General features: G+C 45.2%; 1 protein-coding gene across 3 annotated transcripts in view; it reads left to right on the plus strand.

The window, feature by feature from the left end:
• SLC12A7 (solute carrier family 12 member 7) overlaps positions 1 to 15877 on the plus strand; it is a 919795-nt gene that overhangs the window by 357944 nt on the left and 545974 nt on the right. For all 3 annotated transcript variants that reach the window (XM_073630658.1, XM_073630657.1, XM_073630659.1), the window contains exon 3: positions 9649 to 9771. In XM_073630658.1, the coding sequence (XP_073486759.1) occupies positions 9649 to 9771 (123 nt within the window). The remainder of the gene's footprint in view (positions 1 to 9648; positions 9772 to 15877) is intronic.

A 15877-nucleotide genomic window follows, 5' to 3' on the forward strand; every position in this document is an offset into this window, starting at 1 on the left:
ATTGGATTATCTCATGGTGAAGAGCCCCTACGGCCATGGACAATGGAACCGTCTCATGAGTTACATGGGCAGGCTGTAGAGGTTTCCCGTCAAGAGCATCAATGGCAAGTGGAGTGTCACAGAGAGACCATGAGAAAAAGCAGCCACGAGGGCCTCATTGTTCCAAATAATCTCTGCTGCCAGAGTATGGAATTCAATGGCATAATCGGCAACAGTTCTTGTACTCTGATGGACATGAGGCACTTGACAACAGAAGCGGAGCGTGCAGGAATGTCAAATACCCTTTTAAAGGAGGCCACAAAGTCAGGGTAACTCAAGACAACAGGTTTTTGCGTCTCCCATAGAGGGTTTGCCCAGGCCAAGGCTCTCTCCTAAAGCAAAGATATCACGAAACCTACTTTGCTTCTGTCCGTGGGAAACACCTGGGGCAGCATTTCAAAGTAAATCTCAACCTGGTTGAGAAACCCTCTGCATTGAACTGAATTGCCCCCAAATCGCTGGGGAAGCGGAGCGGAACCAGACATATCTCTTATAGAGGTAATACTCGAGGCAGGTGCCTGCACAGAGACTGGCACAGCAGCAGGGACGTCCTGCAACTCCGGTTGCACCGGAGCAGCCACAGTGGGAATTTCCAAGTGAGCCGTGCGACTCAGGGGCGTTGGTAACGCTATGGCAAGCTGATCCATGCGGTGATCTTGCTCATCCAATCTGGAAAAAATATTACCAACAAGTGGATTAACTGTATCCTCTGAATTCATGGCCTTCGCCTACTATCAGGAACCATGAATCAGACCGAGACAAGAGTAAACTTAAATCATTCTTGTTTATTATTAATAATAAGGCAAACAGAGTAAGCTTGTCAAAACAAGCCAGAGTTCAGTAACCGGTTCGGGTAGTCAGCCAAGCAAATGTCAGAGAGCCAGAGATAAACGTAGTAGTACAGCAAGCAGGATCAGGAGCCAGAAGGAACATCAGCTGAGCAAGTCTTCAACAGGAACGCAGGAGAAAGTCTCTGTGATGTTGACAAAGGTGAAGGCAGAGATCAAGTGAGCGGCTTTAAGTTAGGCAGGACTGACGAGCAGAATCAACAACAGCTGGGTAGCTGTGGAGAGAGATGGGTGCTGGCGATTAGCCGACAGCTGAGCGGCCAGCTCAGAGAAGGAAGGGCTGAGCCCAGCCCTGACAGGTATGTCCAGACACATAACATGATGAAGAACAGAGAACTGAAGGATGGCTAATTCCCACTCTTCTTTCTTAACATAAACATGGGGAAATAACTTGTAACCTTCAAACAGTTCTACCAGGCTCAGGAGCCTGGCAGGTTCAGCAGCATTGTGGTTTCAGATATGCTGGTACTCAGTTATCAAAGCTCTAGCTCGGCCGGTCTGGGTACCCAGTGTGACTTAGAGAGTCCACAATATCTAGTGTGTTGTGGCCAGCGATAGAGGAGTGGGCCCCACCAGCCCCTTTGCATCTTCTGGCCACTACAGCCAATCAGAAACCGCCCGAGTGCAGGGCGAAGGTTCTGTCCTGCTTGCAAACTCTGAGATGGAATGGATATCCCTTCTGTGCATTGCTCCAGCCACCTGAATCACTTTCAGCAACAGATGCAACATACACCGCAGCCACAGGGTGTGGGGAGAGAGGTCAGGTAGGATGTGAATCTGTGCGCCATCAAAGTCAAGGGGACTTTTCTGCCATCCCCTATGCAATGTATCCTTTTATCACATAGAAATTAACTCGGCACAATACGTCCCCAGGTGTAGAAACAGATCTAGGCAAAAGAACCCAATGTACTCTATCTGATTCCAGGTCAGGATCAGGGGGTTTGCCCATAACAATATTGCACAGTGCCTGAATGAAGGATTTTAGGTCCGCACTGAGTTTAGCTTCCAGGAGGCCCCTGATCCATAGGTTATTCCTCCGGCTTTTGTTTTCTGAATCTTCCAGACACTGGAGGATGGAGGTGAAACACTGACGGGATGTTGTCTCCAGCATGGACTCGCAGGCCTCTTTCAGCGTCTCTACTTTAGTGGTAAGGGATGATACCTCTGCAATCTCCTTCTGTAATGCGCCTTCAATCCTCCGCGTCACAGCTTCCAGGTCAGGCCTGGTTGGGAGGGTATCTAAGTCCTGTCTGGTTGACAGAGCATGTAGGATGTCTTTAAGCTCAGAATCTACAGACCAGGGCTGTGGCGCCCAATATCAGGAGGACTCCGGAACAGAAGGTGAGGAGTTTCTAATGAGCCTGCAAGTTAGTATTGGATGTTGCTCTCTCCTTCACAATTGTACCTGATAGCAGGCTGGGACCCAGTCCTACCTGGAGTCACTGTTCCTGTACTAAGTATGAGGCCAAACGGCCAGGCGCAATCTTGGCCAAGCTGCATGTGGCTCTCTACGAAACCAAGGAGTAGAAATGTTGATGTATAACCGACTCTCTCCTCTTCGACTATACCTAATAACAGGTTAGGGCCTATTCCTGCATAGAGGTGCTGTTCCTGAACCTAGTGTGAGGCTGGGTGCCAATTTGGCCAAGCTGTGTGTGAGCAGGATGCAGCGTGGTGTGTCGGCAGACAGGGATCACACAGAGGCCAATGTAGATGACCACAGTATATTTACAGAAAGTTGCAACAAGTTATAACCAGGCTCGGTGGGTAACTTGCAGAATCTGCAACCGATAGCTTTCTTTTCGGAGGAAGCCGACCGCTTCTGCAACAAGGGGCAGGAATGCTACCTGGCAGGTCCACGCCCAACTGGGAGGTTTCCCCAAGGAAAGGATAGTCGTAGTCCCTAAGCTGTCCCTACTCTTCTGGAACCTTTCCTTGGCTCTAAACTTTCCCTGACAGGGAACCTGTTCCTATCCTCAACATTTGCAAACTGTCTGTCTGCCAAACCTGGGAGCCAGTGTCTTATACAGATTACTGCTCTGACCCTAGATGGCTGCGGGATCAGCCAGGGCACTAGTGTCCAATGGGTTGGCTGCTCCCTTGACAGTAGGAAGTCGCGGAGGAATGAAGTTCCTCACCCCTTCCTTCCCCTTCTTCACTACAACTAGAGCCTAGCGCCACCTACAGAAGGGAGTATAGAATGCACCTGCCTACATGCGTGTGGCTGTATACAGAGCCGAAGAGGAGAGATGTATGCAATTGGCGGACGGTATCTGGGCGTTTGTGGTCACTGGTCCAATCTTGGTTCTGTTTTAAAAAGTGTATCTTATTGGACAGACAACCAGGAAGGAATTTTTTCCCCTGCTGTAGCAAATTGGAGCATGCTCTGCTGGGGTTTTTTGCCTTCCTCTGGATCAACTGAGGGTATACAATTGGGTATATTGGATTGTACGATATTTTTTATTTTATTTATTGTTTTTAAGGTTGAACTGGATGGACTTGTGTATTTTTTCAACCTGACTAACTATGTAACTATGTAAGATACTACCTCCTTACCTGTGCTATGGGACTCCTTTAAATCATGGGCTGGGGAGAATACATCTCCAGCATTACGCGACTCCGGAAGGAGGCTGCCCTGTCCCTAGAGGAGATGGAGGGGAGAGTGGCTAGATTAGAGGCATCTCATGTGCAGGCCCTGGATGCTGACCGCTATAAAATGTGGCAGCGTGCTCTACAGGAGTTGTCCACTCTTATGCCCCGTACACATGGTCGGATTTTCCGATGGAAAATGTTCGATGGGTGCCTTTTGTCGGAAATTCCGACTGTGTGTAGGCTCCATCGGACAGTTTCCATTGGAATTTCCGTCACACAAAATTTGAGATCTGGTCCTCAAATTTTCCGACAAAATCCGTTGTCGTAAATTCCGATCGTGTGTACATAGTTCTGACACACAAAGTGCCACGCATGCTCGGAATCAAGCAGAAGAGCAGCACTGGCTATTGAACTTAATTTTTCTCGGCTCGTCGTTTGTGTTGTACGTCACCGCATTCTTGATGTTTGGAATTTCCGACCAACTTTGTGTGACCGTGTGTATGCAAGACAAGTTTGAGCCAACATCCGTCGGAAAAAAAAACATGGATTTTGTTGTCGGAATGTGTGATCGTGTGTACGCGGCATTTGAGTAGCTCAAACTGACAAGGCCCTCCTGTACTCGGCCCAAAAGGTGTTTGAGTTTGGGGGGAAGAATGGGAGACTACTGGCCTGGCTGGCTTAGGGAGAAATCCTGGCCACCCCTATTGGCTGCATTAGGGACAAGAACAACCGCATACTAACAGCGCCTGACCGCATTGATGATCACTGTCTACGTTTTTTTTTTCAGGACCTATACCCCTCCCGGGTTGACTTCTCGCCCTCTGATCACCTTATTTCTTGAACCTATTTCTTTCCCAACATTAGCTGCAGTGGCTAGAGTGAGGCTGGATGCGGACATCACCCTGGAGGAGGTTCAGTTGGCCATGGGATGGTTGAAGGGTGGTAAAGCCCCTGGAACAGATGGCTTGCCATCTGAGTTTTATAGCAATTTCATGGAACTTCTTGCTTCCAAATTGACCTCCCTTTTTTCAGATTATGGTTCCCTGGAGGAGCTACCTGACACTATGAATGAAGCCATGATTGTGTTGGTTCCCAAACACGGCAAGGACCCACAGGATTGTGCGGCGTATAGACCAATATCCCTACTAAACGTATATGCCAAGATTTTTGCGAAGGTCCTAGCTAACTGGTTGTCTCTGGTGATTGAGGACCTGGTTGACGTTGACCAGACTGGTTTTATGCCGGAGAAGGGAACCAACATAAACGTCACGACTATATTTAGAGCCTTGATTGTCATGGGGACAGACAAGTTTAGAGTTATTGCTTCCCTAGATGCCGGAAAGGCTTTTGACTCCGTAGAATGGTCGTACCTCTGGGAAGTCATTCAGCGATTCAGGGTTGGCCCCAAATTCAAACACAGGATTAAATTACTGTATAGTGCCCCTAGAACGAGGGTCCATACAAACAACTGGCTTTCCGCCCCCTTTAGCCTACTTTGCGGCACACGGCAGCGATGCCTGCTCTCCCCCAGTCTGTTTGCCCTTGCACTAGAGCCCCTGGCCATCCTCCTCAGGTCTGCTCCGGATGTCATGGGCCTTTGGTTGGGAAAGCTGGAATAGCGGTTGTCCTTGTATGCGGACGACACATTGCTGTATCTTAATGACGCTGGTCCCTCGTTGTTAGCCACCCTACGTATATTTGATAATTTTGGTAACTTTTTTCGGGTATTAAAATAAACTGGTCCAAGTCAATTCTATTCCCCATAGATGCAGATGCTATTAAGACGGCTACCTCCTCCCCTCTGCAGTGGGTGGAGGAATTCCATTATTTGGGAGTCATAATGACTAAAAATCCCTCTGACTGTATGGATAAGAACTTTCTCCCTCTGTTAACAACTCTGAAAACCAAATGTACCTCCTGGGCTCACCTTCCCCTTAATCTACTGGGATGGATAAACCTCCTTTTAAAATGGTGTTGCTACCCAAATTGAACTATTTCTTCCGGAACTGTGCGATATGGATCCCGGTTTCCCTGTTTAGAGAAATTGAACAATGTGTGGGATCCGTTCTCTGGCATGGCGGCGGTCCTAAACTGGCACGTTCTACCTTGTGGCTTCTAGCTCACCTGGGAGGATTGGCCTTGCCCAACTTCAGGGTCTACTACTGGGCTGCGATGCTGGTAACAGTCCAGTGGTAGTTCATGGGCTCTAGATCAAAAGTGGCCACCTGTTTGGAAGCAGTTAGCTTGGGCTCCCTGGCTTATCTATGAAATTTTGTATATAGAGGCCCAAAGGCGTACACACAGGTTCCTGGCCCAACGAGGGCCACCTGGAGGGTGTGGGTAGTTACCAGACGTAGGTTTGTGCGTCCCACTCAATGGTCGCCAGCCCACTCACACTCTGGGCTAACCCCAGCTTGCAGCAGTTCCGCACCCTGCCTGACCCCCAAGTCTGGGTCAAACGCAGTGTTACCCTGGGAAATGTTATGCATCAGGGAGTCTTACTCCCAATGAGTGACCTGCTTCACAAATTTCAGTTACCCCAATGGATGCGGTTTAGATATCTACAGCTAAGACATGCCGTCAGAGCACAGTTTCCTCAATCGCCGCACCTCTAGGCCGACCCTATTGAAGACCTTGTATCCCCTGGAGACTTGGACAAACCCTTATCGATCTTATATTCTGCACTTCTGGGCGCTGACTCCCCTAAGATGGACAGGCTGTGGAGGGTGTGATCTACCATCATTGGACAGGGAGGACGGGGATGACTGTTTAGAACAGGGCCCTAGATTGGTAATCTCCTCTAGGGATAAGCTTATCCAGGTAAAGTTCCTACACAGGGACTACTACATTTCCCAGAAATTACACCGTATTTTCCCAGACCGGGATCCGATATGCCCCAAGTGCAGGACACAAGTGGGGTCTTTCTTTCACATGTTCTGGGAATGCCCGATTATAACATCATTTTGGTCAGAGGTCTTCAGTGAAATTAATTTTAGGCTACAGTTGTCCCTACCGGTCACACCCGAGTCAGCACTATCAGGGGTTCATGATGATGCGCAGCGAGCGTTCCTATCGTTTAAAACTGCTGATATTCTACCTCCTGTTTTATGCAAAGAAGGAGATGCTCCTGAAGTGGATCCCCCCCCCCTTCTCTCTCCTCCTGGGAAGCCTTGATAGACGCAGCCCTGCCCATGTACAGACTGACCTACATTAATAGGGGCTGTCAGTGGAAATATGACAACATATGGGCCCCATGGGCCAACACATAGATGCTTTTGGAGGGAAGTTGATATGTATTATCTATGAGTTTCTTCCTCCTGTTTAATCCTGCGGCTGTTTTTCGATTTGCTATCTTATATTTAATTAACTGCATTGTCAACTATGGTTGTGTCCTTCCCTGTTTCCTGTATGATATTCAAGAATTTTGTACTGTTTTTTGTTCTAAACTAATCTGTATGTTTTGTCTTGCCCATTTTGACAACAATAAAGCACTTTTTTTTAAACAAAGGTGCATCTTACATGAAATAAGGTCCATGTGGCTAACAGCTCCATACCACCTCGTAACTAAAAATATCTTGTCAAAGCTGCCAAAAATAAAGCTTTGTGAGAGTAAAAACAGTATAAATACATCCCAAGAAACTGGCTTCCTCCCACATTTTGGAGGTGTTGGTGACATTACTGCATCCCAGGAAAGCTGGGTGTTCAAAATCTCACAAGAATGCTCACCAGCATTTTGCTGTCTGACTGTGGTCTGTAGTGATGTATGTGTCATCGTGAGCAACCACAGCATAAAATGGTGAACACACAATTGAATTGGCGCAAAGAGATCAAATTATATGCTCTCTACCCACTACAGTGCTCCTTTTTTTCAGTTTCTTTTCAAAGGTGACCGGATGGCTTTAAGATTTGTTAATATTTTATAATTCTATACCGAACTCTATAAATGGGCTGAACTAAAGTAAAATTGAATAAATAATATGCTCACCTTTTTTCGTTTTTTTTTTTTTTTTTTGTTCTTTGTTCTTTTATTTAAAAAAAATGATTCGGATAGTACAGTCCTGATCTGAAACACGACCAAATTCTCCGGTCACTAACCGATTTTGGGGGAAAAACGGTCATAGTTTTGTGTTTCCAACAATATATCATATTTCCTGCGTTTTTATATGCGCGAGGCAATGACATTGCTTGGCTGCCTCTGCCAAAGCACCAGGCTGTATACTGTTTACATTTCTAATCTTTTAGCGAAAGCTTTAGGAAGTCATGAGGAACCCAGGAACCCATCAGACCCTAAAGGTAAGTGTATGGGAGTTCGAAATTGCTTTGGAAAAATCACAGAATTAATAGCAGGCTGGAATTTCACTGCATTTTTTTCTAAGGTTTTTCTATTTCTTGTTAAAAATAAGGTGGGATTTGCCCGTGCTGCTGTAATTTAATTAAGTTGTTTGCCTGACAATTTGAACATTTGTTTGCTGTAGCCATTGCTGCTGTTTTAACCGCTTCTGGACCAACTGCCACAGTTTTATTGTGGCAGGTTGGCTTCCCTGCGCGAAACCACGTAACTATACGTTGGCTCGCGGGGTCCGGATAGCAGGCACCCGCTGCACAGCGCGGGGGGGGAGGGTACCGATGGCTGCGATGACCACCGGCCATGAGCGATTTCGAGCTGGAGACACAGAACAGGGACGAGTATGTGTAAACACACACTTCCCTGTTCTGTTCTGACAGGAGTGGCAGATCGTGTGTTCCTATTAGCTAGGAACCACGATCTGTCACTTCCTGTAGTTAGTCCCTCCCCCTTCAGTTAGAATCGCCTCCCAGTGAACACAGTTAACCTCTTCACCGCCCTCTAGTGTTAACCCCTTTACTGCCAGTGACATTTCTCCAGTAATCAATGCATTTTTAATCGCACTGTTCGCTGTATTAATGCCAATGGTTCCAAAAATGTGTCAAAATTGTCCGATGTGTCTGCCATAATGTCGCAGTGACGATAAAAATCGCAGATCGCTGCCATTACTAGTATAAAAAAAAAAAAATAATAAAAATGCTATAAATCTATCCCCTATTTTGTAGATGCTATAACTTTTTGCGCAAACCAATCAATATACGCTTATTGCAAATTTTTTTTTTTTTTTTTACCAAAAATATGTAGAAGAATACATATCGGCCTAAACTGGGGAAAAAAATATAATAAACATAAATATAGCACTCGCAAGCACAATAAGTGAAAATATGTTGACCAAAAAGAAAACAAAGTCCAAATACAATAAGTGAAAATAAAGTCCAAATAAAGTGACTAAAGGTGCTCCAATCCAAAGTGAAGGAAATGTAAGGTGCTTCAGAAAAATTCAGGTGTGCAACACACCCCCTCATGTATCCCCACTCACCAGATCAGAATGACCCCCAGCTTTTCAGTCTGGTGTGTCATTTAAAGCTTAGTAAAGAAATCCTGGGATGGCGGATATGGTGATAAGTCTTCAGGTCCGGAATTCCTTTATAGAGTTTCTCAGCCAGAAACAGGTACCCAGAAGTAAAAACAGAAGGGAACTGATAGGGAAGTACCATTAAAAAAGGTTTTATTGTAAAAAGGATTAGGTACTTACAACAAGTAAGATAAAACAAGCCTCAAAATGGAGCTGTGGGTGTAAAAACGCCATTCCTGGCGTGCGTTCCATGGGACCGAAAGTGACGTCAGTGATACCGGAAATAGCGTCAACGTTTCGCCCTCCCACAGGGCGTCATCAATATTTTTTTTATATATTTTTGGGGGATATTTATTATAGCAAAAAGGAAAAAATTATTTTTTTTTTTTTTTTCAAAATTGTCGCTATTTTTTTGTTTATAGCGCAAAAAATAAAAACCGTAGAGGCGATCAAATACCACCAAAAGAAAGCTCTATTTGTGGGAAAAAAAGGACGTCAATTTTGTTTGGGAACAACATCGCACGACCGCGCAGTTGTCAGTTAAAGCAACGCAGTGCTGAATCGCAAAAAGTGCTCTGGTCAGGAAGGGGGTAAATTCTTCCGAGGCTGAAGTGGTTAAAGTAAAATAGGATTACTGCTATAATTTTGGAGGGCTTAGCCAAATGTTATGTAGCCCAGGATTCAGGTAAATATAACCCGTTATTTACTCCACGGTGAAATAAAATTTTTGTATAAATTTACCTATTCAGGAAGAAATGGACAGCAATCCAATGGTGTCTTCGTTACTGAACAAGCTTGCAAATTACACAAACTTGCCACAGGGCGTCAAAGAACATGAAGAGTATGAAGATCGTAAAAGAAAGGAAACAAAGGTAATGTATTCAAGTTGTCTATATTGTTATTTGCGTTGATTGTTGAATTTTGGCATTTATACTTATAATTATCATCCTTACCAAAAGTTGACCTTTTTATATGCTGTTCACATCTATAAAAAAAAAAAAAAACGCTCATATATTATATCATATCATATAATATCATATTATATAATATATTGTGTAGCAGAGAGAGCCGGGGAAAGTCCTATTCGGGGTTTATACATCTCCCGGGCTCCTCTCATACACGTTCAGGGATCTCTGATCCACGATCCAGTTCAGATCTTGGTCCTTGCCCCCAGGCCAATTTAAACTCGCCTTAGACAGCTAGCCAGTGCTCTGGGCCTGGGAAATCAGACAACTCCTGTCTGCGAGAGCAAGAGGTTGGTAAAAGCTAACAAGCTGTATATGTGGAAGCTGACAAGCTGTAGGCTTGCTCAGCCTGGTGGTGAGGGCCTGTATTTTGGTATAGTTAGTGCCAAGACACGGCTAGGCTGCTGTGTTGGTATTATTTTTCCTGTTTGTTTTCTGAGACACTGTACAGCACCTGTATATAAACTGTAAATATGACAAATAAACACTGCACTGTTTTGTCACTACCTTCTTGTATTTGGTATCTGTGCCTGAGAAACTGCTCATCCCAGGAAGCTTTGTGTGTATGTGTGTGTGTGTATATATATATATATATATATATATATATATATATATATATATATATATATATATATATATATGTGTGTGTGTGTGTGTGTGTGTGTGTGTGTGTGTGTTATATATATATATATATATATATATATATATATATATATATATATATATATATATATATATATATATGTGTGTGTGTGTGTGTGTGTGTGTGTGTGTGTTATATATATATATATATATATATATATATGTGTGTGTGTGTGTGTGTGTGTGTTATATATATATATATATATATATATATATATATGTATATGTATGTATATATATTTTTTTTTAACAATCAGGAGTGCTTTATTGAAAAGTATAAAATGCAGTACAAAAGAAAAAAGAAGTAAACAGACCATGTGTATAGAAGTACATACAATTACGGATTATATATTTGACAAAGGGTAAACTCCTGCTCACATAATTGTTATCCTACTGCTTTCAAGGCATCTACACCAATTCGCATAGTATTCTTTATAAACCATGCTAGACAGTCCTATCAGGCACATCAAAAACATTGTCAGCTAATCCATGGTAACCAAACCTTCTCATACTTCCATGGGCATCCCCGACTCGTATACGTCAGTCTATAGAGAGGCAAAGCGTTGTTAATTCTCTTTTCCCAGGAGGATAGGGTTGGAGGGCGAGCGGAGGTCCACCCGGCAAGAATCTCTTTCTTGGCGTAATAGAAGAGGAGCGAAATTAAAATTTTGCTATGATGCGACCTGTGCTCATCCTCATGTATGCCCAGCAAGGCCATCTCAGGTGTTTTAGGAACTGACAAGTCCATTCTAAGATTTAAGTGATCATACACTCCCATCCAGAACTTTATCAAAGCAGGGCAGTCCCAGAACATGTGAAGATACGTACCAATCTGGGTTTGGCATCTAGGGCAATGTGGATCCCTATCAGGGCAAATTTTGGATAACCTCGCCGGAGTGAAATAGACCCTGTGTAAAAATTTTGTTTGTGTCAGTTTATCTCCGGCAGATATTACCAGTTTGGGACCTTGCTCTAGACAAGTCTCCCAGTCCTCTCTATCCAAAGTGGGGATGTCCGATTTCCAAGTATTCCACAACCTGTCCATCTTGGGTATATTCCTAGGCAGCAGTGTGCTATATATGGCAGACAGGGGTTTCACTAGATCATTGCTGGACAACAGATCTTCTAACGGGTCTAATTGTAGTAGAGGAGGGACAGGGAATTGTGCCCGAGTCGCATGACGTAATTGAGCGTATTGGAAGAACATCCATCCCGGAAGCCCATACGTTCTTGACATAAGCGCAAAGGACATCAATTCCCCATTGGGCATAATATCCCTTAGGGTTTTGATTCCGAATCCTGCCCATAATTGGGGATCAGGAATTGTTCGGTAATGGGGCAACTGAGGATTTCCCCAAAGAGGCTGGACAGGCGCCCAACGCCCCTCAAGGGAGAAGCTCTTACTAGCCATCTTCCATACCTGTAGTGTTGCTCTAGTCGGAGCAGGAAGCTCCGTATATGCTTTTACCCCCCTATAGACCAAATTTTGCAGATCTTGTAAAGAGCCAAGCTTCGCAGCCTCTACACATACTGCCGCATTAGAACGCCTCCCCTCAAACCACCAGTACGTCGTCACCAGCATCGCCGCCCAATAATAGAGTCTGAAATTGGGGAGAGCAAGCCCCCCCAACTGTGTGGGGAGTTGTAATGTGGACTTGGCTAGACGCGGAACAGCTGCATTCCAGATGAAGGAAATAATTTGTTTATCTATTTCCCGAAAAAAGGATGCCGGGAGCCAGATCGGGCTATTTCTAAAAAGGTACGTGAACTTGGGTAAGAGCATCATTTTTAAGATGTTTATACGCCCCAGCAGATTCAGAGGTAGTCCAGACCATGCACGGCACCTTTCTTTAAGGAGGTGGAGTAAAGGAAGTATATTTAGGTTATAGTATTGTGCAGCATCCCTGGATACCCGAACCCCGAGGTACTTGAACTCTGTGACCCACTGGAGAGGCGTACCTCCCGTCGCATCAGGGATCCCACTATCAAGGGGGAAAAGGACTGATTTAGACCAATTTATTCGAATCCCCGACGTAGCACCAAATCTATCAAAAATGTCCAAAGCGGCCATCAGAGATGGGCCAGCATCATTCAAGTAAAGTAATGCGTCGTCCGCATACAATGAAATCTTCTCTTCAAGTCTACCAATCTGCATCCCTCTGACCTCCGAGGATTCTCTAACCAGAATCGCCAATGGCTCCAGGGCTAGAGCAAATAAACTAGGTGACAGCGGGCACCCCTGGCGAGTGCCTCTGTGAAGTGGGAAGGGATCCGAGATCCTGTCATTGGTGCGCACCCTAGCCTTCGGTGCTCTATAAAGCAATTTAATCCATTGGCAAAAGCCAGGGCCGAAGCCAAATCTCTCTAGCACTTCCCCAAGATATTCCCACTCCACAGAGTCAAACGCCTTTTCAGCGTCCAGGGAGGCGATCACTCTATCCCCACAGTTATCATGGGCGATGGACAGGTTGAGGAACAGACGCCTGATATTAATATCTGTCCCCTTGCCCGGCATGAAACCGGTCTGGTCAACATGGATCAATGTGGAAATGATTGAGGACAGGCGGGTGGCAAGGATTTTGGCTAGAATTTTTGTATCCACGTTAAGTAATGAAATGGGCCGGTAAGACGCACATTCCTGAGGATCTTTACCCTGTTTGTGGATCAAAACTATGACCGCCTCCTCCATGGATTCCGGCAGAGCACCCCTCTCAGCCAGTACAGCAAAGAGGGACGTGAGTTTAGGTGCAAGCAGCTCCATATTCTGAGAGTAGAACTCCGTAGGGAGTCCGTCCACCCCCGGGGTCTTTCCTTTCTGCAAGCCACTTATTGCAATCTGTACCTCCTCCAGGGAGATATCCTTATCCAACATTGCCCTGTGCTCCTCAGATAATGTAGGAAAGGGGATATTATTCAAATACTCCTGCAATGCCAAAGTATTACTACTAGTTCTGGAAGTGTATAGATCACTAAAAAAACGGGAAAATCTAGCATTGATGTCCTCTGGAGAGGTCAGCAACTCCCCACTATCGTCCCGCACTCCCGCTATGTGTGTGGTTCCCATCTGTCCACGAGCCAGCCAGGCCAATAATCTACCATTTTTGTTGCCATATTCAAATATCCTTTGCGTTGAGTGTAGCATAGATTTCTTAGTTTGTTCTACATTAAATAAAGTTCCCTTAGAGCTCTCTGCCATGTATGGTAGTTAGGTTCAGTAGGGGATCTTACATATGCAGCTTCAGTCTCCCCCGCCTCTCCCTCCAGCCGCTCCAGGGACCGACCAGCCTCCCTCTGAAGTGAAGATATACGGGATATGTATTCCCCCCCTAACCCAGGCCTTGAAAGTATCCCAGAGGATCAGTGAGTCCACAGATTCAGTATGTCGCAGCCAGAAATTGCATATAGCTTCCGGCAGTACCTCCTGAATCCTCTCGTCCAACGCCCAAAATCTGGAAAGACGCCATAGCCTTGGGCCAGCAGGTCTACCCAAGGAGATGACAAGGCTTAGGGGAGCATGGTCTGAGATACCCCGTGCCAAGTGTTTAACCTCCCTCGTCCAACAGAGTGCACCCCCAGATACATATGCCAAGTCTATACGGGATAGGGCTCTGTATGAAGCTGAGTGGCTGGTATATTCTCGTCCCTAGGATGAAAATGACGCCATGCATCCGTAATCGCAAAAGTACTCGCCCAGTTCTGCAGCTCTGTCGAGATGCGGGCCCCGGGGTTTAATCTATCCGCCTCCTGGGAGGGCACCAAGTTAAAGTCCCCAAAAATAAAGACTTCTTGAGTATGGTACCCCATGACATTTTGCATAATGTCATAGAGAAGTTGAGCCTTCGCAGGAGGGGGGAGGTACAGACCCACCAGTACCATTTGTCTAGAGTGTACAGTCATATGAATAATCACGTATCGTCCCTCAACGTCCGTCTTGACATCAAGAATCTGAAATGGGAGGGACCTGCGGATCAAAACACTCACCCCCCTAGCATAGCCGGAGTAGGTAGAGTGGTAATGTGCTCCCACCCAGGCCTTTTTTAACCCAAGAATTTTAGAGCCAATCAGGTGCGTCTCTTGTAGAATGCATATGTGAGGTAAGTATTTTTGTATATATTTAAAAACAAGAGACCTCTTAACGGCTGAATTTAATCCCCTGACATTCCACGAAATAATGGAAATGTCAGCCATCTATCAGAGCACCAAGAAGTACAGTTGGTCGGATCCGCAAGCCCCACCCATCCCTCAGCCCCCCGAAAGGACAGCATGTCCCGATATCATATATTCCATACAGAAATAACATTAACCACATATCTGCCAGTAAGTTGTACTGTAATGAAGGGCATAATATCCCTCTTGTGTTATGAGCAACTCCTTTTATAGCAAACCTACGAACACATCTAACTCCCTTGTGTCTGCAACGGCAGAAAACTTCCCCCCCTCCCCCACACCCCCTTGAAACTGGTGATGTGTCAATACCCATAAATCCCAAATTATAACCGTAGTAGGGACGTGGACTTAAATGCGATGAGGTTGTCTAGCCAGACAACAGAGATGCTGACAAGACATAAAATATAAACACATATATTTCTCCTGGACTAATGCAGGGGCACATATCTTAGTTACAGTGTGGAGGCCTTGGTCGCACTCTCACCTAACTCAGCCATTAGCAAAAATCTCATGTGATGTAAAGAATCATGTCTCCTGGGCTGTTGCAGGGGTATATATCTTAGTTACAGTACCTAGGTACTAGGCATTCTCTCTCTTAACTCAGTTTTTAACAAAAACAGCGCACGTTACGAATAGCATTTCTCCTGGATTGATTTCAGGGGCACATATCTTAGTCACAGCACAACCACACTAGGTGCATTCACTTTTAACTGTAAGGCTGACATAGAAAACATAAATTACAGTGAGCCTGTCTCCTGGGCTATCACAGGGGAGACATATATATCTCCCCTGGACCAATGCAGGAGCACATATCTTGGTTACAGTGTGGAGGCCTTGGGCGCACTCTCACATTAACTCAGCCATTAGCAAAAATCTGATGTGCTGTAAAGAATCATGTCTCCTGGGCTGTTGCAGGGGTATATATCTTAGTTACAGTACCTAGGTACTAGGCATTCTCTCCCTTAACTCAGTTATTAACAAAAACAGCGCACGTTACGAATGTCATTTCTCCTGGATTGGTTTCAGGGGCACATATCTTAGTTACAGTGCTACCAAACTAGGTGCATTCACTTTTAACTGCAGGGCCAAAATAGTAAACATAAATTACAGTAAGCCTTTCTCCTGGACTATCGCAGGGGCACTCATCTTAGTTACTAGACCAAAGATCTCGGCTCTATACACCTTATTTCAGATCCTAGCATAA

Source organism: Aquarana catesbeiana, linkage group LG05, assembly GCF_042186555.1.
Source record: "Aquarana catesbeiana isolate 2022-GZ linkage group LG05, ASM4218655v1, whole genome shotgun sequence".
In the NCBI taxonomy this organism is placed as follows: Eukaryota; Metazoa; Chordata; class Amphibia; order Anura; family Ranidae; genus Aquarana; species Aquarana catesbeiana.